Source organism: Papio anubis, chromosome 13, assembly GCF_008728515.1.
Source record: "Papio anubis isolate 15944 chromosome 13, Panubis1.0, whole genome shotgun sequence".
Taxonomy (NCBI): Eukaryota; Metazoa; Chordata; class Mammalia; order Primates; family Cercopithecidae; genus Papio; species Papio anubis.
This window is the reverse complement of record NC_044988.1, coordinates 35,590,921-35,616,829: the sequence shown is the minus strand read 5'-3', so window position 1 is coordinate 35,616,829 and position 25,909 is coordinate 35,590,921. Positions and strand designations below refer to the sequence as shown.

At 44.5% G+C, this 25,909-nt stretch overlaps 1 protein-coding gene and 1 non-coding gene across 3 annotated transcripts in view; both read left to right on the top strand.

The window, feature by feature from the left end:
- Positions 1 to 25,909, top strand: part of GLDC (glycine decarboxylase) — a 117,675-nt gene that overhangs the window by 78,591 nt on the left and 13,175 nt on the right. For both annotated transcript variants that reach the window (XM_031654223.1, XM_031654222.1), the window contains 6 exons: positions 5,258 to 5,333; positions 11,966 to 12,091; positions 14,309 to 14,458; positions 15,854 to 15,966; positions 17,151 to 17,292; positions 19,739 to 19,850. In XM_031654223.1, the coding sequence (XP_031510083.1) occupies positions 5,258 to 5,333; positions 11,966 to 12,091; positions 14,309 to 14,458; positions 15,854 to 15,966; positions 17,151 to 17,292; positions 19,739 to 19,850 (719 nt within the window). The remainder of the gene's footprint in view (positions 1 to 5,257; positions 5,334 to 11,965; positions 12,092 to 14,308; positions 14,459 to 15,853; positions 15,967 to 17,150; positions 17,293 to 19,738; positions 19,851 to 25,909) is intronic.
- On the top strand, positions 4,256 to 4,357 carry LOC116270181. The gene has a single exon (XR_004178106.1). It is a non-coding gene; the product is annotated as a small nucleolar RNA U13 (small nucleolar RNA).

Below are 25,909 nucleotides of genomic sequence, written 5' to 3'. Positions count from 1 at the left end.
CAAAAAACTAGCCGGGCGTGGTGGCGGGCGCCTGTAGTCCCAGCTACTCGGAGGCTGAGGCAGGAGAATGGCGTGAACCTGGGAGGCGGAGCTTGCAGTGAGCCGAGATCGCCACTGCACTCCAGCCTGGGTGACACAGCGCGAGACTCCGTCTCAAAAAAAAAAAAAAAAAGAAGTTCAAATATAAGAAGTAAAATAGGTCCACTGCTTATAAATAACTTCAATGGGACCTTCACTGAAATCACACACTAAAGGTGGCCATCCGTGCACAAACTATAATGGTGTGTTAAAAACTATAAAATGATTTTCAGAATATTTAGGGAAAATTAAAACAAAAATAGATATGGTCAATCTAGATATTTGGTAATTCAAAAATATATAAATCTTAATTTCTTGGTACTACAATTTTTAAAACTTTAGAATCCAAGCATGGTCTTTTCTTTATGGCACATTTTTGACATCTTTTGACTTGTATAAAAACACAACATTCTATTTGAGAACACAAATACTGTTTTCTCCATATAATTACAATGTGACTCAGTGGGAGTTTTGGTGACTGCTGGTGTTCACCATAAATTATTACTTTGGTGCATTCTGCAATCTTGCAAAATGGGTTTCATGTTTTTTGCATATATAAAAAGCATGCAGCTATAGTGACCCATCTCCAAATATTCCAAAGCAGTCACCATCTGAGAAATGGCTTATGGTGTCTATAAAGTTAGCCACGATGTTCTTTTTTTTTCCCCCCATGAGACTGAGTCTCACTCTGTCGCCCAGGCTGGAGTGCAGTGGCGCAACATTGGATCACTGCAGCTTCGACCTCCTTGGTTTAAGCGATTCTCCAGCCTCAGCCTCCCAAATAGCTGGGATTACAGATGCGCACCACCACACCTGGCTAATTTTTGTATTTTTAGTAGAGACAGGATTTTGCCATGTTGGCCAGGCTGGTGTCGATCTTCTGACCTCAGGTAATCCGCTCGGCTCAGCCTCCCAAAGTGTTGTGATTACAGGCGTGCAGGCATGAGCCACTGTGCCTGGTCTGCAACGTCCATTTCTTTTTTGTTTGTTTGTTTGTTTGTTTGTTTGTTTTTGAGATGGAGGCTTACTCTGTCCAGGCTAGAGTGCAGTGGTACGATCTCGGCTCACTGCAACCTCTGCCTTCCGGATTCAAGCGATTCTCCCACCTCAGCTTCCCGAGTTGCTGGGACTACAGGTGCCCGCCACCACGCCCAGCTAATTTTTATACTTTTAGTAGAGATGGGGTTTCACCATATTGTCCAGTCTGGTCTCAAACTCCTGACCTTGTGATCTGCCCACCTCGGCCTCCCAAAGTGCTGGGATTACAGGCATGACCCACTTCACCCAGCCACAACATCCATTTCTAATTCTCAATATGTTTGGCTAGGGTTCTTAGTAAAAGGAAAGAGAAATTAATTTTTAAAATCTTTAAAATTTGTTTTTTCTTTGAACTCCTGTTCTAACCTTGCTAAATAACTTTTAGCTCTTCTGAACTATCACCGTCACCCTATCTCTGCCGTGTCATCTACAAATTCTTTTTTTTCTAAGTTTACATTGAGTATTTCTCCTGAACTTGCACACCTATGATGATACACTGATACTGAAAGGGCCTAGGTTATAGTCATCACAATAGTGTTGAATTCCATCAACTCCAACTGTTTTCACCTTGTGAGTTCTTAATACCTGTTATTCAGTTGTTCTACTTTTTCTACTCTATTGAATTTCTTGTGGATTCTTTGTAGAATGAATCTGAGTTTTGGAAGAAGTTGTCTGCTCAATTTTCCTGTTCTGCATTAAACAGCAGCTCCTTCATCAACCTGAGTGAATGCCATGCACTGGAGAGTCTTATTGTTTTTCTTGTCTTCTTTTTTTTCTTGAGGTGAAGTCTCACCCTGTGGCCCAGGCTGGAGTGCAGTGGCGTGGTGCCGGCTCACTGCAACCTCCGCCTCCCAGGTTCAAGCGATTCTCCCACCTCAGCCTCCCAAGTAGCTGGGATTACAGGCATGCACCACCATGCCCAGCTAATTGTTTGTGTTTTTAGTAGAAACGGGGTTTTACCATGTTGGCCAGGCTAGTCTCGAACTCCTGACCTCAGGTGATCCACCTGCCTTGGCCTCCCAAAGTGTTGGGATTACAGGTTTGAGCCACCATGCGCCAGCCTGGAGGCCTTGTTTTTCTAAGACAGTTCAAGCTATGCTCACATAAACTTGGTGTTTCTGAGGCTCCCCGTCCACTGGCCAGCCCTGCAGCTCTAGACCATTGACTACTTCATTTTAAACAGATGTCAGAAAAGCACTGACCTAGCCTCTCCTCCGTATGTAATAGTTTGCTGATGGTTGCTTAGTCTGGGTTATGTAGAAAAGCAATTATTTTTTCATAATACTTTTCTACCAACAGGTGGCACTAACAATTTGTTTTAATAATCCCCCAGTAGTAATCCTTGTGTCACATTTGAATATATCACCTGCACTTTTTGAGTTTTTGAAACATAGCTGATTTTATAGATGTTTAAGGCCAGAGAGAGAGAGAAAAATCCAGCATTTCTGATCAAGTCTTTAGCATGTTGCCTTTCTCCTACACTACTGGCTCAGCCAGTAATCTGACTCTTCCTTCATTCCTAGTCTACACCTTGGTTGGCCTTTCAAGAAAGTCAGATGAACAGAATTCATAAGAAAAACATAGGGATAAATGTAAAATGTTTTTCTTGAGGTTCCTTACTGTAGGGGAAAGGATGACATTCATATTGATTGCCTGTGCTGGAGGAATTCAATTTTTAAAATATTTACTAAATACTTATTGTAGAACTACTATATGCAGAGTACCATTCTATATATTCCCTGTTGGAGAATATACAGAACTCTGAGTATTAGACCCTACTTTCAGACCTTATGCTCTAATTGAGATAAGACAGGCACACAAAGTAAATGTGAAATTGGTAATAATTTTCTATGTCCACTACATGTATATGATGGTAATGTCAGATAAGATTGTAAAGTAAAACGCTATGAGAATTTGGATGAGGTAGAGGATTATTTCTTTAATAAATCTATCAAATATTCTTTATGTCAGTGTTCTTGGAATAGAGAATACAGTTGTGAACAAGGTTGACAAGATTCTTGCCTTCAGGGAAGGCCTCTCTGAGGAAGTGACAAAGAGCTGGATTGGTGGCTTTGGGGAAGGCTTGGCAGAGAGTTGTAGCCAGTTGAAGAATGGGCAGGATTTGGCTGAGAAGCATTTGACATCAATGATCTCACTACTCATCAACACCTCTTACCCTGGGCATTATCCCTTTATTTATCTCTCGATCTGATCTTTAAATAAGAACCCTAATTATGACCTCGAGTTTGTCTTTTGAGCGCCGAGAGTTTATATTGACCTGATCGATCGAGATCTGATGAGCTGGAGCGCGCGCGCGCGCGCGTGCGCGCCGCGCGCTCTGCGCCGCTTTCTTTTCCTCTTCCTTCTTTTCCCTTCCTTCCTTCTTCCCTCTTCCTCTCCTTCTTCCTTCCTTTCTTTCTTTTCTTTTCTTTTCTTTCTTTTTTGGTTTTAGCTAAACCCCCCAGTTCTATCAATCAGACAAGAATTCTGCTGTGAAAGAAAATCAGCATTTGCTCCCACAACTTTCTTTCTGTCCTGAGCCAGTGTGTCTCCAGAAGCACTGCTAGCTGGAGCCTGTAGCTCTGGGAGGCAGGCTGACTCCACACCCAAGTCTTCATCTGTCACCGTTGGCCATTTGCCATGTAGCACTCTGACCTCAGTTTCTGTGCAAAATTGGGGTGAGGGCATGGAGAACATACACATTTTTAAAAATTCTCACCTATTTCCTGTGGGTAACATTTTAAAAAGTTATTTTATTTTTAAATTTTCATTTGTTTAAAGTTTAAATTTTTGTTTCTTTTTTTAGTATTTAATTTTTTCCTTCAGCTTCTGCAGACATACACATTTTGAATGGGACTGATACATCTATTACTCATTTCCCTTCCCTTTCTGCACGGGGTACTGGGAACATTAAATAACAGTCTACGATTGAGTCAGCATTGCTCACCGGAATGTTAGTCATTGCATATGCCCTGAAAGTGGCGCCTTCCAGGACCGTTGAGATGAGGATGGCCAGCCCCTAACAACCATCTGCATCCAAGACCTGGGAGATTTGACTCTGAGACTGCCAGGAATGGTGTCACATTAAAAGTGCCTCATTCTTTTGGGGCTAATCAGGCACTTGACTCAATATTTGGTGATACTAAGAAATTATAAAGAGTGATGATTGGTTTTCATGCTCATGTATGAGATGTGCCTTCCTTGAACCTTGTTAAAATGTTGACACATTACCCATTTAAAGGGGTAAAGAAAAGGGGAAAAAAAGGAAAAAATTGAAGTTCATTGTTTTAGGTGTGACCACTGTGTTTGTAGTTATTTATTTATTTTTTTGAGATGGGATCTCACTCTGTTACCCAGGTTGAAGTGCAGTGGCGCCATCTCGGCTTATTGCAATCTCCACCTCACAGACTCAAGTGATCCTTCCATGTCAGCCTCCCCAGTAGCTAGTACTACAGATGCATGCTACCGCACCAGGCTAATTTTTTGTTCTTTTAGTGGAGACACTGTTCCGCCATGTTGCCCAGGCTGGTCTTGAACTCCTGAGCTCAAATAATCTGCGCACATCGGCTTCCCAAAGTGCTAGGATTACAGACATGAGCCACTGCACCCAGCCTGTAGTTATATTTTTAAAAACAATACTTATCTTTGAAGGCTGCATATTGACATTTGAACTGATGGTAGGATGTTTGAAGTTTGCTTCAAAATATAGTTCAGCATGAAAGTGGTTAGTGAGGAATATAATTGGAAACAAGATTGACCATAAACCAAATTGTTACAGCTGGCTGACACACACATAGTGGTTCCTTTTGTTCTTCTCTGTATTTTGGTATAGTTTTGAAATTTTTCATAATAACAAAAGGCTATTTTCAATGCGTGATCCTGAGCAAGGGTATAGAAAGCTCCATCTTTGGGTAGGAGTGGTTGAGCTGTAGTGCACAAACTGGATGCTGTTGCTTTGATTGTTTTGATTGTTCAAGACCTTTTGACTCCGGCAGAGCTCCTTGATGAGCTTCTCTCAGTGTCTGGACAGTGACCATGTGTCACATGCTAGTGAAGCCCTGGCCAGGGCCCAGTAAATACTGAATGAGTAAATGAAAGCCAGAAGACCTAACTGTGATCTTTTTCTTTTTATCTTTGCAAGCGGAGCCCAGGGAGAATATGCTGGACTGGCCACTATCCGAGCCTACTTAGACCAGAAAGGAGAGGGGCACAGAACGGTGAGTATGGCAGAAGGTGGCGCTTGCTCACCATGGGGCACAGAAGTCCTAGCTCTCAGGGTTCCTTTGTGGGACACTCCCTCCAAGCCTTCTTGGAAGCAGATGAGGGAGCATATAGTCAAGAAACAAATTTCTGTGAACTAGCCATTATGATCCTTGCTTCCAAGACATCCCACTTGACCATTTTGAGGGAAAACATTCAGAGATAAAAGACTTTTGCTCAAACCCAGAATGCAAACGTCAGCCAGTTGGCTGTGGAACTGCTCTCTAGGGAGCAGAGGGAGGAAGAGGGCAGGAATGTTGCCATTGCAAGCATCCTCTCCTTGGCTCAGCCCCGGCCCTGGGCCTGGATGAAGGGCAGAGACCACGCTTTTATTTCTTCAGTAACCCCTGTTGTGCTGAAGCCCAGTTCTGGTCATACGTATGCTCAAAAAATATTTGTTGAATAAATAAATTCTCCATTAGATGATTCTCAACTTCAAGCACCTAAAAAGGCATAAAGCAGAGTTCACAGTCCTGTTTCATTGTTTGCTTTGGATATGAGAACCTGGTCTCCAGGATCCCAACCGCCTCTTGGGGATCACTCTGGGGACCAGCAGGTACTAATGGGCACCACTCACCCCCCTGGGGCAGTGCCTATAGCAGTGACCTAACTTAGGCCTCAGCTTGTGCCAGAGGAGGCCTGTGTTCCTGGTTCCTTCATTTTGATGGCCAGTACTATGCTAGAGTTTCTACTGAGCTGTCGAGTGGGAGTCCTTAGTAGGAGCATCGCCTAGGAGCTGAGAGCAGGGCAAAAGCATCTACTGGTACCAGCGAGTTAGAGACAAAGTATGTAGGGTAGTGCTGGCTGCCTAAGTAAGTAGGGTGGAGTGGTAGTGGCCCGGTCTTAGTCCATTTCTGGTTTTATTACCACTGGAAGGTTACTTATGGCTAGTTGTCTGGAACTGGCAATAAAGAATGCTGAAAGTGTTTCACTTCCCTTTCATAACAGGGGAAAAGAAGCAACATTTTTTTCCCTCCTTCCCTTGCGTAGGTCATCCTGATTCCACAAGTGTGTCTTTTCAGGCCTTCATCTTGATTGGGGAATAGAATTTGTTTTAGACAGAGTCTCGCCCTGTCCCCCAGGCTGGAGTGCAATGGCCCAATCTTGGCTCACTGCAATCTCTGCCTCCCGGGTTCAAGCGATTCTCCTGCCTCAGCCTCCTGAGTAACTGGGATTACAGGCACATGCCAACACGCCCGGCTAATTTTTGTATTTTTAGTAGAAACAGGGTTTCACCATGTTGGTCAGGCTAGTCTCGAACTCCTGACCTCGGGTGTTCCACCTGCCTCGACCTCCCAAAGTGCTGGGATTATAGGCGTGAGCCACTGTGCCTGGCCCTTTTTTTTTGAGCTCCCTGCAGCCTTGAACTCATGGGCTCAAGGAAGCCTCCCAAAGTGCTAGGGAGACCAGGATTACAGGCATGACCCTCTGCACCTGGCCCTAGAATTCATGTCTAAAGATCTTTGAAAAACAGACCATTTAAGAATTGAATAAATGATTAAACCCTGGTCATGGTCAAGGACTGCTTGCCAGTCCAGAGAGAAGTGAAGTGGCCAACCAGACAGACACAGACCCTGAAATTCCCCCCCAGTTTATTCATTTGTGGTTCTGAATTCTCAGCTTTCTAAGGAATGATTTGTTTAGAACTATAATTGCTCTTGGGACCTGAGAGTCTCGGCACTGTCACTGAATCAGAAAGGAAACTTTGGAGCTCCGGGTGTCCAGCCAGTAAAACAATGCAAGATTCTCTCTTGTCTGTTTTTCCCTCATGGCTTCCATGTGCCAAGGTCGTCCCTGGAGTTCCTCTTCATTAGCATCTTTCACCACGAGGTGCCCAGGAACCTGGGGATGCTGGAAAGGGGCAGCCGGTCCTGTGTGACATCTCCACCCCACTCCTCCACTGCTTAGCGGACAGGCCGCCGAAAGCGGTGTTTGGAGAAGGCAGGTGACTAGCTAATGGCAAAGGGCCAGCTAAAATCCAGATTCTTTCCACGCAGTGATGCTTCCCACCCCTCGCCATTTCCCAAATTCCCCAGTCTGACACCAGGAAGTAGCTGTGAATGTCCAGCAGCTGGGGACCAAACTGGAAAGGCCAAGGAGAAAGAATGAAGGGCCTTTGGGTTTGGCCTGGACGGGGTTCTTCCGTGACTTGTGGATTCTTTCTGGTTCCTGTTCCCTCTCTTTGTGTTTTCCTGTCCTCCTTCCCTTCTCCACCCACTGTGTGTGATGTTTCTCCTGGCCCCATTGCCCATCCTGCCATCACCGAAGTGTCATGAGAGGCCATTTCATTCTGCAGTGGGGAGAGGGGCTGGGTGCTGTGCTTCAGGGAGAGGGGGAAAGGGAGAGGCAGGGAAGCCCGCCAGCCACTGAGCTGGTAGAAATACAAAGCTCATAACCCTGGAAATGTTGGCATCCTTCTGGATCAGAAATTTTAATTAGCTCGGGCATGGTAGCTCATGCCTGTAATCCCAGCACATTGAGAGGCTGAGACGGGCAGATCACATAAGGTCAGGAGTTCAAGACCAGCCTGGCCAACATAGCGAAACCCTGTCTCTACTAAAAACACAAAAATTAGCCAGGCATGGTGGTGCATGCCTGTAATCCTAGCTACTGGGGAGGCTGAGGCAGGAGAATCACTTGAATCCAGGAGGCAGAGGTTGCTGTGAGCTGAGATTGCGCCACGGCACTCTAGCCTGGGCAACAGAGTGAGACTCCCTCTCAAAAAAATTTTTTTTTAATTTAAAGCCAACTTTCTTAGCTAGAGAAGAAAATGATTTAGTATTCACTAATCAGGGAAGATGTTTTTCACATCACTGATGTCTGAGGCAGCTGCTCCCACACAATAGATTCTAATGGAATCCAGCAAAATATATCCTTCTTTTTTGAAAGGGAGTGTGGGGAAATCATGTGCTGCAGAAGTGCCTGGGCTCCTGATGGGTCTTTTCCTTTCAAACTGCTTTTTGAAGTTATTTTCACATTTTCTCTTAGGTTAAATTTCAGAGGTTCCCAAAATGGAATGCCTAACTTCTTGATTTATGAGTTTACTTTGGGAGAATACAAATTTATTTAGCAAACACTTATATGGCAATTACCATGTGCCAGGCATGGCCTTTAACACTTTATAATTAATATTTCAATTTGTTAGTCAAATACTAACTTATTCAGCAGACCTCCTTATGAAAAAATAAAAACTCTAAAGAAAAACAATTAAGTTTGCTGTTCAGAGTCTGAGTTTCCTATACAAAGGGAAAACATTGTTCAAAGGAAACAAATTATGTGTATATGTACATCACCAAAGAAAGCTCAAAACCTGTATAGGAATATTTTTTTCTTCCCAGCTGCCTGAGACAAAGTAGTGGCCTTTGGTTGTTAGATTTTACCAGTAGTAAGACATCAGTTTCCCTTGCACAGGAGAACTCCTTAATCCTTCGCTCATTCAGCAAGTCTAAGGATGACCTATGCCTGTTCTATGCCACGCACCCTGGGGAGTCTAGAAAACATAGCACCCCCCTAAATGGGCATCAATGCACCAAAAGCTGGACTTGCTTTGGATAAACCAAAGCTTCAAATCTGGGTCCTGTTACTTCCATATCCCTCACAACAATACAATTCTTTTTCCCCCAAGACAGAGGCTCGCTCTGTCGCCCAGGCTGGAGTGCAGTGGTATGATCTTGGCTTACTGCAACCTCCGCCTCCTGGGTTCAAGTGATTCTCATGCCTCAGCCTCCCGAGTAGGTGGGACTATAGGCATGCATCACCATGCCTAGCTAATTTTTGTATTTTTAGTAGAGAAGGAGTTTCACCATGTTGGCTAGGCTGGTCTTGAACTCCTGGCCTCAAGTGAACGGCCTGCCTCAGCCTCCCGAAGCGCTGGGATTACAGGCTTGAGCCACTTCACCCAGCCAACACTACAATTTTAAACTGAGGAAAAAATTAACATTATAAAGAATAATTAAAGTCCTCTAAATCCTCATAGAAAACCAGAAATGTCTGACAGGAACATATAAATGAGTCCTTGACAAAGCCACTGAGACTTCTCTTTCCATCACTTCTTGCACCAGGATGTGTGTTAGTTTCTTATGGCTGCTATGATAAATATCTACATACTTAGCGGCCTAAAACAACACACATTAATTTTCTTATAGTTGCAGAGGCCAGGTGTCAGAAGGTTTCACTGGGCTAAAGTCAAAGTGTTGGTAGGGCTGATTCCTTCTGGGGGAGACAGGGAAGAATCTGTTTCCTTGCCTTTCCTGGCGTCTGCAGGCCCCCTGCGTTCCTTGGCTCGAGCTTCCTGCTTCAGTCAGCACATCTCCTGCTCCCTCTGTGGTCCCATGTCCCTCTGCTTCCCTCTGATGAGGACACTTAAGAATATATTTAGGGCCCAGCCCAAAATCCAGAATAATTTTTCCATCTCAAGATCTTTCCTTACCCTAATCCCATCTTCAAGTCCCCCTTGCCATATAAAGACACACCCACAGGTTCTGAGGATTAGGACAGGGATGTCTTTGGGAGCCTGTTATTCAGTGTACCAGAGGGTGGTTGACTTTTTTACATGTTTGTGTTTCAACAGAACTCACCTGGTATGAATTCTTCATTTTGGTTTTCTATGAATATTTTATATTTATTTTTAATATTCACCTTTCTCCTTCTTATCAATATTCTGCCCTGAAGGGATCCTTTCATCCAACGATCCTTTTGTAGACTAACAATACCTGTGAGAGAGGACAGTGCCTCCAGCGTGGGTCCTGAGAAATTAAAGAAAAACATTAACTACAAAAGGGAAGCATCCAAACAAGAAAACGATTTCAGGACAATGTGACACAACCAGTATGAGACCAACAGCCATTCTAAAGGGGCACAAACCTGACAGTAGAAGAGTGTAAAGTAGTCCATGTTTGCCTTTGGCTAACATTTTCTTTTTGTACACGTGTATTTTTCTTAAGTAGACTCCTTTGCTGTTTTTGAGGAAAGAGCTGGAAGCTAAGATTTAACTTCATAGCCTATTTTTAATAATGCCCAACCCACGTATCTTCAAAGGGGTTGCAATATTGGCTGTGGGATACAATATAGGAGGATGATTTTCAGGGTAATCATGGCTTCTCCTTGATGCTTTTTGTTGGGGAAAACCTTGTGACTTACTTTCCCACTGGGATACGTCATCATCAGTTCTGCAAGAGCCTGCATCCACATGGTGGTTTGGAGGATTTGAGTCTGAGAATTCTAGCATTGAACCCACTGTCCAGCTTCCATAAAAATTCAGTGCAGCTGTCAGCTCTAACTCAGGCTCAGCTCTTGAGGCACTTTCCCTTGATTTCCTTAACCTGAAGGCACATCCTCTTCTCCATGTTTCTGCTGCATCTCTGGACTCTAGACAGTCATTCATAGGCCACCATTGTTAGTGAGTCAGTTGTGTGAACCCAGGGCAGGGGATGATCATTTTTTATTTATTTATTTATTTATTTATTTCTGAGACACAGTGTCGCTCTGTTGCCCAGGCTGGAGTGCAATGGCATGATCTTGGCTCACTGCAACCTCCACCTACCAGGTTCAAGCAATTCTCCTGTCTCAGCCTCCTGAGTAGCTGGGACTACAGGCGTGCATCACCATGCCTGGCTAATTTTTGTATTTTTAATAGAGAGAGTGTTTCACCATGTTGGCCAGGCTGGTCTTGAACTCCTGACTTCAGCCTCCCAAAGTGTTGGGATTACAGGTGTGAGCCACCATGCCCGACCAGGTTGATCTTTTTTTTAAAAAAAAAAAAATACGGAGTTTCACTCTTGCCCCGGCTGGAGTGCAATGGCGCAATCTCGGCTCACTGCAACCTACACCTCTTGATTTCAACCAATTCTCCTGCCTCAGTCTCTCGAGTAACTGGGATTACAGACGCCTACCACCACACCCAGCTATTTTTTGTATTTTTACTAGAGACAGGATTTCACCATGTTGGCTAGGCTGGTCTTGAACTCCTGACCTCAGGTGATCCACCCACATCGGCCTCCCAAAGTGCTAGGATTACATGCATGAGCCACCGCACCTGGCTCAGTTGATCATTTTTAGTGCTTACGTTATGGTTCTTATAGAAACTAATAATTTATTACAGAGTAAGCATCCAATAAATATTGATATAATTGGTGTATTGATACTGGGAGGCCTTGGAATTACATCTATCATTATCATCTGTCCTGGATAAGCCAACTAGAGCACTGAAGCTGTAATGTGGGCACTGAGTCCTTGAGTTTAACTTCCAATCTCATGTTCTTCTAAGGTGCTTTCTGTGTATCCTAACTGAGACAAGGTTAGAATAAGCCCAGGCCTATTTTTAGTGTATTGGGATAAGGGAAGAGTTTATTGATTTCCTGAGCATCTTTAGGCAACAATATTTAGGGATTCAAGTGGAAACTTTTTTTTTGGACGTTGTTTTGCAATGACAAATAATTAAATTGTAGCAGATTTTAAAGCACTAGTGTTCAGCTTAAATAAAAACAGGTGGTTTCTAATTTGTGCTACAGGCATGTTGTAGTACTTTTCTCTTATTATTCACAGTCTGATGATGATTTTTCTCTTTCTTTGCTTCCTTTCTATTCTGCAGGTTTGCCTCATTCCGAAATCAGCACATGGGACCAACCCAGCAAGTGCCCACATGGCAGGCATGAAGATTCAGCCTGTGGAGGTGGATAAATATGGGAATATTGATGCAGTTCACCTCAAGGCCATGGTACTTGTCTTCTCCTTAGTAGATGGGAGAGGCCGGGGTGGGGAGCGGTGGTGGGGATCAGGAACTTGATGGATTATATAAACGTCTTCTCTTGCATTCTAATGAAAAGTCTGCAGTTCTTCCTTTGACCAGAGTCTACTCTGCCCCTCCCACCACCAACATTCTCTAATTCCAGCTTGTGTAAAAAACTGAATGAATTATTCATGGTGGTAGTAAGAGTACTCCTTGCGGGACCTGCCTGCCTCTTTCTGCCCAATCTTCCATCTCCTTCTCCCCTTCCCCACTTAATAATCAAAATGGCAGTCACACACTTAATCTTTGTGTCAGGAATTGTAACACAAATGTCAACTTTGCAAATATCCATGACTGTGCCCGCCCCAGCGTGCTGAATTCCAGGCAGCATGCAGCTTGGTTTCCACCAACCCCCACTTTCAACCTCCCAACCTCCAGGAAGAAGTTGCTTAGCAACCATATCTGCTTCCCACCAGCGGACTGGCGGCTGCATCTTAAGAGGGAAGGAAATCAGTCGAATAGCAATGTGATTTTGATGGTGGTGTTATTAGGCATGGAGACTGGGAACTCTGTGCAGTTGCCTTCTGAAGGAAGCTGAAAATCCACAACGCTGCACCTCTCTTCGATCCACCCCTACCCTTCCATTGCCCCATAAAGTTTTTTTCCAACAAGTGTTCCGGGCCAGTAGTTGAAAGTATTAAGTCCCTCCATTATGGTAATATAGGACATGACTTCCCTGGTCACCCCCATGTTTTCAAACATGCTTGCTCTGATATGCTGGCCAGGAAAATAAACAGGGACATGACTTTTATATATGCTTGCCTTCTGTAAAAGGAAAGAATGAAGGAGACTTTTATTTAAGCAGAAACACTCCTTGTGGGAATTCTTTTTTTTTCAATTCCTTTTCTTTATCTTTTTGTTTGTTTTGAGATGGAGTCTCACCCTGTCGCCCAGGCTGGAGTACAGTGGCGTGATCTCGGCTCACTGCAACCTCAGCCTCCTGGGTTCAAGTGATTCTCCTGCCTCAGCCTCCTGAGTAGCTGGGACTACAGGCTCCCGCCACCACACCCAGCTAATTTTTTGTATTTTTAGTAGAGACCAGGGTTTCACTGTGTTGGCCAGGATGATCTCAATCTCCTGACCTCGTGATCCGCCCGCCTCAGCCTCCCAAAGTGCTGAGATTACAGGCATGAGCTACTGTGCCTGGCCTCTGTTCTTTATCTTTTTAAATGACAATAGTTGTACATAGTCATGGGATACATAGTGGTGTTTCTGCACATAAAATGTGTAGAGATCAGATCAGGGTAATCAGCATATCCATTATCTCAAACATGTATCATTTCTTCGGGTTGAGGGAACGTTCAATATCTTCCTTCTAACTATTTGAAATTATATATTGTTAAAGATAGTCATCCTGCAGTGATATAGAACTCTACAACTTACTCCTCTTATCTAGCTGTAATTTGGGAATTCTAACTTCAACAGAAGGCAAGGGAAAGGAATGGATATGAGAAGATGAGCAGAGAGATTAACTATGAGAATGGATACGCCTAGAACCACGAACGTCTGAAATCATTATTGAGATGACTTGAGCCAAGCGAAAACCACCTTAGAGAATTGGGCCCAAAATATCCAAAAATCTTGTGAATAGCCCTTTTCTTCTGGACCATAGAGACCTAGACTGAAAAGATCTTATTATTTCTTTTTTTTTTTTTTGACCTGGAGTCTCGCTCTGTTGCCCAAGCTGGAGTTCAGTGGTGTGATCTTGGCTCACTGCAACCTCCACCTCCCTGGTTCAAGCAATTGTCCCTGCCTCAGCCTCCTGAGTAGCTGGGATTACAGGCACCCGCCACCATGCCCGGCTAATTTTTGTATTTTTAGTAGAGACGAAGTTTCACCATGTTGGCCAGGCTGGTCTCCAACTCTTGACCTCAGGTGATCTGCCCACCTCGGCTTCCCAAAGTGCTGGGATTACGGGCTTGAGCCACCACACCCAGCCAGAATCTTATTATTTCTTTGGAATGATTTATGAAGGGAGTAATGGCTGTGGTTTTTTTATTGCTGTCATTGTACTTTGAGACAGTTCCAGGAATGTAAAGACCAAGACTTCATCTTTCTTCATCCTTTAAAATAAAAGGCGAGGATTTGGCCAAGAAAGAAACATATCCTCCCTCCATGTCCTTCTCTACCCCTTTTCTTTCACAGGTGGATAAGCACAAGGAGAACCTAGCAGCCATCATGATTACATACCCATCCACCAATGGGGTGTTTGAAGAGAACATCAGTGACGTGTGTGACCTCATCCATCAACATGGAGGACAGGTCTACCTAGACGGGGCAAATATGAATGCTCAGGTGGGAACTGGAGAGGCCTGCCCTTAGTTCCCACTGAGAAAAAGGATAAGTGAAAAAAAAAAAAATTCTGACTTCTTGAGAGGCTTCCTGCCTGAGGGAACTCAGACCCGTGACCTGACCACTGGTGGTTGTTGATCTCTCATGGCCTTGGAAAGTCATTTATCCTGGCGTCAGCTTTATCACTGTGAAACGGGGGCTCAGAGGGCCCAATCCTGATTACTTGGGGGACAGAGGGTCTATGTATTGTGAACCTCTGAAGAAATGCTGTTGGGAGCCCCTGCAGGAGAGGAGTGATATAATCTTTTTGTGACTCTTATTGGTGTTTGCTTTTTTCCTCTTTCTTTCTCTCTTTCTCTCTCTCTCTCTCTGTCTCTTTCTTTCTTTCTTTTGACAGAGTCTCACTCTGTCACCAAGGCTAGAGTGCAGTGGCACAATCTCTGCTCACTGCCACCTCCACCTCCTAGGTTCAAGCAATTCTCCTGCCTCAGCCTCCTGAGTAGCTGGGATTACAGGTGCACATCGCCACACTGGCTAATTTTATTTATTTTTATTTATTTTTTTAAATTTTAGTAGAGATGGTGTTTCATTGTGTTGCCCAGGCTGGTCTTGAACTCCTGAGCTCAGGCAATCCACCTGCCTTGGCCTCCCAAAGTGCTAGGATTACAGGCGTGATCCACCACGCCTGGCCTCTTTTTTTTTTTTCCCCCTACCATTTTAGACTCTGTCTTTGGTTCTGATTCATTTCACAAGCGTAATCCAGGGATTGTCTGTTGGTTCTGTAGCATAAATGAATTCTGTATCTTTGGCCACCATCAAAACTAGTCCTAACACCCAAATGGTGGGAAGGCTAGTGGGATATTGTGTCTGGTGTCTGGATCATGTCAGGAAAACTGCCAGTCTTGCTTTCTCTCTCTCAGTTCAGCCTTCTCTCTGGTGCCCCTGCAGGCCCTGCCATCATTGTGCCCAACGGGGCCATTCGGTAACATACATCATACCAAAGCCGACCATGCAGGGGAAGGTAGCACTGCTCAGGGAAGAGTTGCCTATTTCAACAACATGGAGGTTCTGCTCCTTCTTGTGTTACAGACACTTCTCTTCCATTGTGGTGTGGATAATTAGGAAGAGACGGTGTATTTAAATCCATATTTTAAAATCTAAATTGGGCTAAATGGTCAATCGCTGTTTCCATAGCAACCGCAAGCACTCTGCCTATAGGATGCCAGGTTGTGACTACAGAACTGGGCCAGATAGAGGACATTTCTGTGAACACCATGGATGTGGCTCTGCCTGCTTTTCCCCTGAGGGGAGAAGGCAGCACCAGCCAGTCATGGCCTTCATGCTGGAGGGTGCTTCCAAGCTCTTGACTTTTGCTTTTGGCCCTTGCCTTTGTGGTAGGTGGGAATCTGTCGCCCTGGAGACTTTGGGTCTGATGTCTCGCACCTAAATCTTCACAAGACCTTCTGCATTCCCCACGGAGGAGGTGGTCCTGGCATGGGGCCCATCGGAGTGTGAGTTCTGGGCTGCTGGTTTCAGGATGGCTTTGGAGACAGAATGAAGGAGTGGCCCCCAATAGACTACTCGTCCCATCAAAGTCCTCATGTATTGAGGATACCCTCATTGGTGTAGTGCACTTGTAGGATCTGGGGGAGGAGCAGCGAAATGGGTGCTTTTAGGGGATGTCCAAAGAGAAGTGTAATTAGATTTTATTAACCATTACATCTGGCCTCACTGAGCTTCCAGTTGCACATAGACAGCAGGTTTATTAACAGAATAATGAATAGGGAACTTTTCCTGAGCATATGTATTGTAACTGGAATATTGGCACTAGAAAGTGCCTTTTGGACTTCTGGATTTCTAAGCATTTTTTTTTCTTTTTTAAAGTCAGCTAATGGTTCCATTGAAAGTGAATTAGATGTAAGGTGTTAAGATAAGTAACACATAAGTAAGGAAAAAACAAACCTTGTTACTAGAAATAATTGGATGAAGCCAGAGTAGGACTGAAGGAATGTTTCTTAGCTGTTGATAACTTTTCACACTGAAATCAAATCATCTTGGGAAAATGATGATGAGAGCAGCTGTTTCCTGAGCTGCTTCAGTCTCCCCAAAATATGCTAAAGAAGCCAGTTTTCAGAGTTGCTGGAAGCTTGGCCTTCTTACTTTTTTCTTCTTTTCTTTCTTTCTTGTTTTTTTTGTTTTGTTGTTTTGTTTTGTTTGACTGCTGTTAAAGTGACATTCATTTTGATGATGATGGTTTCTAGTAAGGGTGTGAGCTCCAGTGCTTCAGCCGTCAGGGAGGTGGGGACAATGATGTTCATGTCAGCCCATGGGGCATCTTCTCATCAGCCCCTCCTCTATCTACCTTGGGAAAGTGTATAGGGGTGAGGGAATGGGGCTGGGAGGGGGAGGGAGGAGCATGGAACTTCACTGTTTCATGACTGCCTGCCTCTATCAAGTCCTCCACCACAGTTCTTGGGTGAGGCCTAGGACACTGATGGCTGGTGGACCTCCAGCAGAGGAGGAAGGAAGGAAGGATCGCTTCTTGAACATCTGCCTCCCAGCAGGTGGAGGGTCCCTATCATTGTCAGAGCTCCTCTGCTAAGAACAGGGCTTCCTGGGAGGGCCCAGAACCTTCCCATTAGATTAAACTGAATCGTTTACATTTTCTGAATTTGCACTTAAAAAAAAAATACAGGAAGAAACATCTTGCCCCGTTTTTGCCCAATCATCCCATCATTTCACTGAAGCGGAATGAGGATGCCTGCCCTGTGGGAACCGTCAGCGCGGCCCCCTGGGGCTCCAGTTCCATTTTGCCCATTTCCTGGGCTTATATCAAGGTGAGGCCTGGGAGTATGTACAGGTGGGCAGGGACGTCAGCTATGGGTGGGGACCAGAGACTGCAGACTTCCTTCTTGGCTTAAAAACAAATAAATTCATGATCTGAGATGTGGTTCAAAGAATATTGCTGATCACCTGGGTGGAAGAAACCTTCCTAAAGAGATGAGCTAAAAATCATTTCATCTCTTCTTCATTACACTACTTCCTTTGGGTTCTCAGACTGGGTTTAACATCAGAGAAACTGAAGCGCCAGATATATTTTTCCAGACACAGCTAAGTTCCATGAGTCATATGGATGTTCTGGCCGCGTCCTTTGGTTTCCTGCAGGATTTATATAGCCCCTTCTGAGTGAAAAGCAGTGCATGTACTAATTATTCCATTTTGCTGAGATCCTGCTATATATCTCACTTCGCTATGTATTTCTTGAGGGGGCCGGAGGAGAAGATGAAAAGTAGCGGTAATTTGCTTCTCTAGTGGTTTCCCAGAGCTCTTCGGCCTTTAGGGCTTGTAGTGCTGTGCTCTCTGCATAATTAGTCAGAGAACAGGCTTCCTTCCTTTGTCTTATCCCAAAAAACACCAGAGCCAGAGTTGATTTTCTACAGTTCTTGTTCAGACTGGCCTACCCACCTCCTGAACCAACAAGACTGTGAATAGGAACACTTGTTTGGCTGCTAATTAGAGCAGTCTCCCCAAAGCAGTGCCCCTCTTTAAAGGAAGGGGGGCTCCCACTGAAACAGCACCCCCAAAACGCATCTATGCAAATCATGCCAGAGGACTCTGTGGAACTGGCTGTTTATTTCTGGAACAGTATGGCATTTATGATTCTTCACAAAAAGTTTCTTGGAAGCCAGAACAATTCGGTACCTCGGAGACTGACACTTGCTTTTAAAAATGATACTCAAGTTGTTTTGCAAACAACACAAGCAATCAGAATAAAGGTCTGCTTCTTTGTAAGCAGAATCAAATTCCCACTTCCCTTTTGATCTCTGGGTTCTGTAAATCTGGGTTATTTGTATGAGCATATTTGGGTTGGAGATGACTTCCCACATATAGAAAATAAATGCCCCAAGGTTGGTTTGGCTACATGCCTGGAACACCAGCCGGTGCCTCAGTTTAAAAACTAAATAAATAAAGTAGGGTTTAAGCTGCCCCCTCTGGCCTTGGGCCTTCTCTTATTTCAGGCTGTTGTTACTAATCCCCTGGACTCTAGCTTTAGCTGCTTCTCTCCCTGCTGCAATTCCACAGGCGCACCTACAGGACTGCCAGACTCACCCTAGGCACCCACATGCCTCTCCTGGCTTCCTATTGCTTTACCTGGTTCTCACTAGCCTGCACGAAATCCTTAAGGGATTCTTTCAGAATGCACATGCCTAGGCCCCATTCCAGGGAGAACCAAATTGAGCATATGTAGGGTTGGACTTGAGCCATCTGCATTTTAAAAAAATTCCCCCATGAGACATAGGTTGAGAGCCAGGGGTTGGCTGGACAAAGTCAAAGTCCTTCCTAGAGAAGGTTTGGGCTTAAAAATGGAGTCACAATTCACCTTGCCCTACATCCACTCCCAGATGACAGTCATGTGCCCTCCCCTTCTATGCCTTGACTTCTGCCATTCTTCTCACCTGGTATGCCTTCCCCTTTCTCTTCCCTATCCAAATTCTACTTATTTCTAAGTTTCTAGCCAAGTTCTGGCTCTTAATCTAGGAAACCTTCTTTGATTGGCCTGGAGCAATGTGGCCCCTTTTAACTTTGGACCCCCTTAATGATACCAAAGTACTACCGTTGTTTCATTTGGTGTTCTCTCATTCTCTTTACATTAATTATGTATTTAATACATATGCCAACTCCATCACATGTGAGGCACTCTGGGAAGAAAGCAGGCCATCAGAATTGGTACAGTCTTGATTTGAAGCTCTTTGCAGTGATGACATGTATCCCTTATGATCACAGGGACTATTAACTACCAGGACAATACTGAGCAGTTTTTAAACATAAGCAGCCTCTACTAGGGACAATGGGAAAATAAACCATACAAAATTGCTTCAGTGGAGGTATTATTGGCCCAGATCCCATGAGATTCCTGGCAATTATCAAGATCTCTCAAATTCATAGTAAACAAAAAACTCCAAAACACATGTAATATGAGAACAATTCTTTTCTCTCTTTAGATAACACAGTAGTCAGTAGTCAACTTGCTCTGTTGTAGACTTTGCTACTATAATAAAAAACATAAAACTACTATTAAAAGAGGAAAACAAAAATGTATTACAGGCTTAGAGGGATCTGACAGATGTCCTTGTTGGAATTTTCCACTCATCTTTACTCCAGAGTCATTGTGAGCTGCCTTCCTTTGTGGGTGGAATTTATCTGGGGATGTCTTTTGGTTGGTGTCTTGACCTTTGTGTTTGCCCGTTCAATGGCTAATGGCTCTTTTTCCCTCTGTTGCAGATGATGGGAGGCAAGGGCCTTAAACAGGCCACAGAAACTGCGATATTAAATGCCAACTACATGGCCAAGCGATTAGAAAAACACTACAGAATTCTTTTCAGGGGTGCAAGAGGCAAGTATCAACTTTAATCTATCATTACTTTGGTTTTTTCTTGGCCAAACTAAGTGTGATCTAGATGTGCTTTTCTGACCTGGGTAAGAGACTTCTGTTTCTTAGCACGTATCAGACAATAGTAGAGAGTTCTTGGAAATAACTCTGGTTAATTTTATTTTATTTTATTTTTTTATTTTTATTTTATTTTTTAAAATTTTTATTTATTTTTTTTGAGACGGAGTCTCGCTCTGTCGCCCAGGCTGGAGTGCAGTGGCCGGATCTCAGCTCACTGCAAGCTCCGCCTCCTGGGTTTATGCCATTCTCCTGCCTCAGCCTCCCGAGTAGCTGGGACTTTAGGCGCCCGCCACCTCGCCCGGCTAGTTTTTTATAGTTTTTTTTAGTAGAGACGGAGTTTCACCGTGTTAGCCAGGATGGTCTCGATCTCCTGACCTCGTGATCCGCCCGTCTCGGCCTCCCAAAGTGCTGGGATTACAGGCTTGAGCCACCGCACCCGGCCTATTTTTTTATTTTTGAGATGGAGTCTTGCTCTGTCACCCAGGCTGGAGTCCAGTGGCAGGATCTTGGCTCACTGCAACTTCTGCCTCCCGGGTTCAAGTGATTCTCCTGCCTCAGCCTCCTGAGTAGCTGGGACTACACGTGTGCACCACCACGCCCGGCTAATTTTTATATTTTCAGTAGACACGGGGTTTCACCATGTTGGCCAGGCCGGTCTCGAACTCCTGACCTCAGGTGATCCACCTGTATTGGCCTCCCAAAGTGCTGGGATTATAGGCGTGAGCCACTGCACCCAGCCATAACTCCACTGTAGTTAACAGTTTAGGGACATTACTATATGCAAGTTTCTCCTAGGCTCCTAGTCTACACAGCAGCCTGGGTCAATAAAGAGTCCACAACACTGAAATGTGTACGTAAATACTATGAGCTAATTATTTACAAAGTGCTATGGATATGCTTCGAAAGAGTAGAGTAACTCAGACTGGGTAGAGGCAGGATGGAATGGTTGAGAGTGACTTCTCGCTGGAGCCATTTGAGATGGGCCCGGAAGCCAGTGTAGCCAATGAGAGCCTGAGTAAGCAGAGACCCAGGAGCAAACCAGAGAAAAGGAAGCTGTCTGGTCTGGAGTGAAGGATGGATGATGGAGAGGGAGCAAATGACGATGAAGCTGCAAAGGTAGCGTGGGGCCTTGAAGGTCTTGGAAGGCTCTGGACTTCACCCTTGAGCTGGACAATAACCATTAATGGTTTTTGAGCAGGAGAGTGTAGGGATTCATGAAGAGACTGTTACAATCATTAAGACAGCACAAGGGGGAAACATGCCTTAGAGGCAGCAAGGGGCTGGGGTGGTGGCTCACACCCTCAATCCTGTAATCACACCTGTGATTTAAGGTTAGCCTCTAGGGCTTACAACAGAGGGAATAATAGGCAGGGGAACAAAGTCACCCTGGAAGTGATGGGAGGGAACTAAAAACCAGGCAGCCTTTTACACACTGGGCTGTGGGCTCAGAACCTCATAGCTGAGTCTTGGAAGCGGTGAGGCCCCAGGAAAGAATATTGAAGGTGAGAAGCCAGAACAAAACACCTCAAGTAGATGGCTACATTAAGAGGGAGGCAGAAGTCGGGTGCCTGGTGAGGGGCACTCCACACCTGAGGCGGCTTTAGAACCCTGGCAGCACTTGGCACAGTGCGTCTCCCTCCCCACCCCTGCCTGGCCCTCCTGCTGCCGTGTGGCTCCACCTCCTCCCTGCAGCCTCCACTCCTTCCTCTTGCCCACTCCCGACCCCACCCCGGAGCAGCTGCTCTCCCACTGGGTATTGTCTGGCTCTGTCCATCTGACTCCAGGGTCCAGGAGAGGGTGGAGGCTGCGCCTGCTTTGTTTCTCTAGCAGTCAACAGACAAATGCACGTGATGACGCATAGTAAGGAGAGACACTGTAAAGGGCAGGTGGCTGATTTAATCTTACCTAAGTGTATTTATTTAGATTTTTTCCACTTTTACTGAGGTATGATTGACATCTGATTTTAAATTATGAGTCTTAAAAGGAACCTTTGTCTGTAACAATTAGGAAGCCTTTGGTAGCCTTTGAAAGTAGTTTGGGTACAATGGTGAGGCAGACGCTGGATGGAAATAGGCCGAGATATGGATGGAGGTCGGGAAGGAGAGGGGAGAAGGATTCCATGTTTGCGGGGAGTTTGGTAGTGAGGGAGGAGGGGGCTGCTTCAGTAGGTTGTAGTTATATTTTCTTTTTAGCTACAAAAACAACATGATTTTAAGCTGTGAGAAGGGAGAGTGAAGATACCTTTGAGAGAAAAACAGATGGGGGAACAAAGTCTCCCTGGAAGGGAAAGGCTGGAACTGAGAACCAGATACGAGTCCTTGCTATGGGCCCAGAGTGGGAGCAGAACAGACATCGGGACTTGGAGCTTGGATCAGAGAGACAGACATCAGGAACCAGCACACTCACCCGCACCTTGGCAACAGCAACAAGGTGCTTATGGGATCTTGGTTTCTCTGGTCCAGGTGGAATATACCTCTATAGCTGTGATCTTTAATTTAATGGCTGGTCTTACCTCATAAATCTGTATCCAAAGGGGTGGTTCCACAGTTTGAAAAAGAATAGGACCAAATAACCAGAAGCGCTGGTTGAGAATGCTTCCCAGAGAGCAGAAAACACAGTTGTGGGCAACATGTCTCTAAGCAACACAATAAAATGCTTCTGTGAAGTGGGTACTAAAGAAGTGACAAGAGTTACTAATTAATTCAAACCTAGCTTAGCTCCTGCTCCATGAAATGTATCCTGCTTGTGTATTGGCTTTAAGGAATAGCTTCAATATTTATTCTGTCTGATTATATAAATAATGTATATATGCTCAGCATGGAAATTTTGGAAAATAATAAAGCATGACGAAGAAAATGTAAATGGTCCATGGTTCCATCAATCAGTTATAGCCATTACTAGTATTTTCTGTATTTCTTCTCCTCTTTTGTTTGTACAATTGATCATACTACAGATAGTTTTATTAGTTTGTTGTCCGGGCTGAAGTGCAGTGGTGCCATGGTAGCTCACTGCAGTCTTGAGCTCCTGGGTTCAAGTGATCCTCCTAACTCATCCTCCCAAGTAGCTGGGACCACAGGCACACACCCCCACACCTGGCTAATTTATTTATATATATATTTTTGTAGAGATGGGGTCTTGCTCTGTTGCCCAGGTTGGTCTTGAACTCCTCTGCTCAAGTGATCCTCCCACCTTGGCCTCCCAAAGTGCTGGAGTTATAGGTGTGAGCCACTGCACCCACCCTAAAAATACAATTTTTAGCCTGTTTTTTAACTGTATATTATGAGCATTTTCCCCTGTCACTAAATAATCTTTGAAAGCGGCACTGTCGCCGGGCGCGGTGGCTCAAGCCTGTAATCCCAGCACTTTGGGAGGCCGAGACGGGCGGATCACGAGGTCAGGAGATCGAGATCATCCTGGCGAACACAATGAAACCCTGTCTTTACTAAAAAAATACAAAAAAACTAGCCGGGTGAGGTGGCGGGCGCCTGTAGTCCCAGCTACTCGGGAGTCTGAGGCAGGAGAATGTCATAAACCCGGGAGGCAGAGCTTGCAGTGAGCTGAGATCTGGCCACTGCACTCCAGCCTGGGTGACAGAGCGAGACTCTGTCTCAAAAAAAAAAAAAAAAAGAAAGTGGCACTGTCAATTCCGTTGTATAGATGTGCCATGATTTAACCAATTGTGTAGTTTTTGTTCCCTTTGTTTGCATTTATTACAATGTGGCAATGAGTATCCTTTGCTTGAAATTTTAAAGAATCTTGCCTGATAATTTCCTTAGGAGAGAGTCATAGAAAAAAAATTATTATCTCAGAGGATATGAATGCACTGAAGCTCTTGACACGTATGGCTTCAATTTTTTTCCCAGGGACTTTGTGCCAATTTATCTCTCAGTGATAACATATGAGAGTGGCCATCACACGGGGGCCTAGTGAGGACTGAGAACTAGACAGAAGAACAAGAAAATATATCGTTGCCAATTTGATAGGTGAAAATGACCTTATTGTTTTAGTATATGTAGCCAATGCTCTCAATGTTTCCCCAGTTCTTAGTGCTAACCTTGCCCATCCAGGGAAACTGTGTTCCCCCATCTGTTGTCTACTTCACTCTCTTTCACAGCCGGCTCTCTGATTTCACAGCTTAAAATCATGTTGTTTCCATATTTTAAAAAGATATATAACTGCATCCTATTGGTTTTTTCCCTTATTGCTTATTTGTTCATATTTTAAACTTCCTTATGTTTAATTTTATTTAGTAGTGGCCAGGTGCGGTGGTTCACGCCTGTCATCCAAGCACTTTGGGAGGCTGAGATGGGTTGTCTAAAAGTATGACACTTACATTTACATATAGCACCTAATACTTAATAATGATAAAGACTATGCTGCTGGTTTATGTACTTACTACATAATGCTTATTATTATTATTATTTTTATTTTTTTAAGACAGAGTCTCGCTTGGTCACCCAGGCTGGAGTGCAGTGGCGCGATCTTGGCTCACTGCAACCCCACCTCCCAGGTTCAAGCAATTCTCCTGCCTCAGCTTCCCCAGTAGCTGGGACTATAGGTGTTCATCACTACGCTCGGCTGATTTTTGTATTTTTAGTAGAGATGGGGTTTTGCCATGTTGCCCGGGCTGGCCTCAAACTCCTGACCTCAGGTGATCCTCCCACCTTGGACTCCCAAAATGCTGGGATTACAGGTGTGAGCCACTGCGCCTGGCCCCCATCATTATTTTAGAGTGTGTTCCTTCTACTGTAAAAAAAATGTTAACTGTAAAACAGCCTCAGGGCAGTCACTTCAGGAGGTATTCCAGAAGAAGGCATGGTCATCACAAGAGATAGCAGCTCTGTGTGTGTTAGTGTCCCTGAACACCTTCCAGAGGGACAAGATGTCGGAGGTGGGGCCAAGTGCTGTGGCTCATGCCTGCAATCCCAGCAGTTTGGGAGGCCAAGGCAGGAGGGTTGTTTGAGCCCAGGAGTTTGAGACCAGCCTGGGAAACATCATGAGACCCATCTCTTCAAAAAAAAAAAAAATTAACCGCCATCGTGGCACACACCTGTAGTCCCAGCTAGTTAGAAGGTTGAGGCAGGAGGATTGCTTGAGCCTGGGAAGTTGAGGCTGCAGTGAGTTGTAATGGTGCCACTGCACTCCAGCCTGGGGGACAGAGTGAGACCCTGTCTCAAAAAAAAAAAGATGTGGAGGTGGAAGACAGTGATATTGAGCATCCTGAATCTGTAGGCCTAGACAAAGGTGTGTGTTTGTGTCTTAGTTTTTAACAAAAAAGTTTAAAAAGTAAAAAGAAATTAAATGTAGAAGAAAGCATATAGGATAAGGATATCGAGAAAGAAAATATTTTTGTACAGCTATACAATTGTGTTTTAAGTGTTATTACAAAAGCATCAGAAAGTTTTTAAAAATTTAAAAGTTTATAAAGTAAAAAAGTTACAGTAGGCCAGGCGCAGTGGCTCACGCCTGTAATTCCAGCACTTTGGGAGGCCGAGGCGGGCAGATCACTTGAACTCAGGAGTTCGAGACCAGCCTGGCCAAATGGTGAAACCCTGTCTCTACTAAAAATACAAAAATGAACCAGGCATGGTGGTGTGCACCCGTAATCCCAGCTACTTGGGTGGCTGAGGCATGATAATCGCTTCAACCCAGGAAGCGGAGGCTGCAGTGAGCCAAGATTGTGCCACTGCACTCCAGCCTGGGCCACAGATTGAGACTCTGCCTCAAAAAAGTTACAGTAAGCTAAGGTTAATTTATTATTGAAGAAAAAAAATTTTTTTTTAAAGTTAATATAGCCTAAGTGTACAGTGTTTACAAAGTCTATGGTAGTACACAGGAATGTCCTAGATCTTCCCATTCACTCACCTCTCACTCACTGACTCATCCAGAGCAACTTCCAGTCCTGCAAGCTCCGTTCATGGTAAGTGCCCTACACAGGTGTACCATTTTTTATCTTTTATGTCGTATTTTTGCTCTATCTTTTCTATGTTGAAATATGTTTA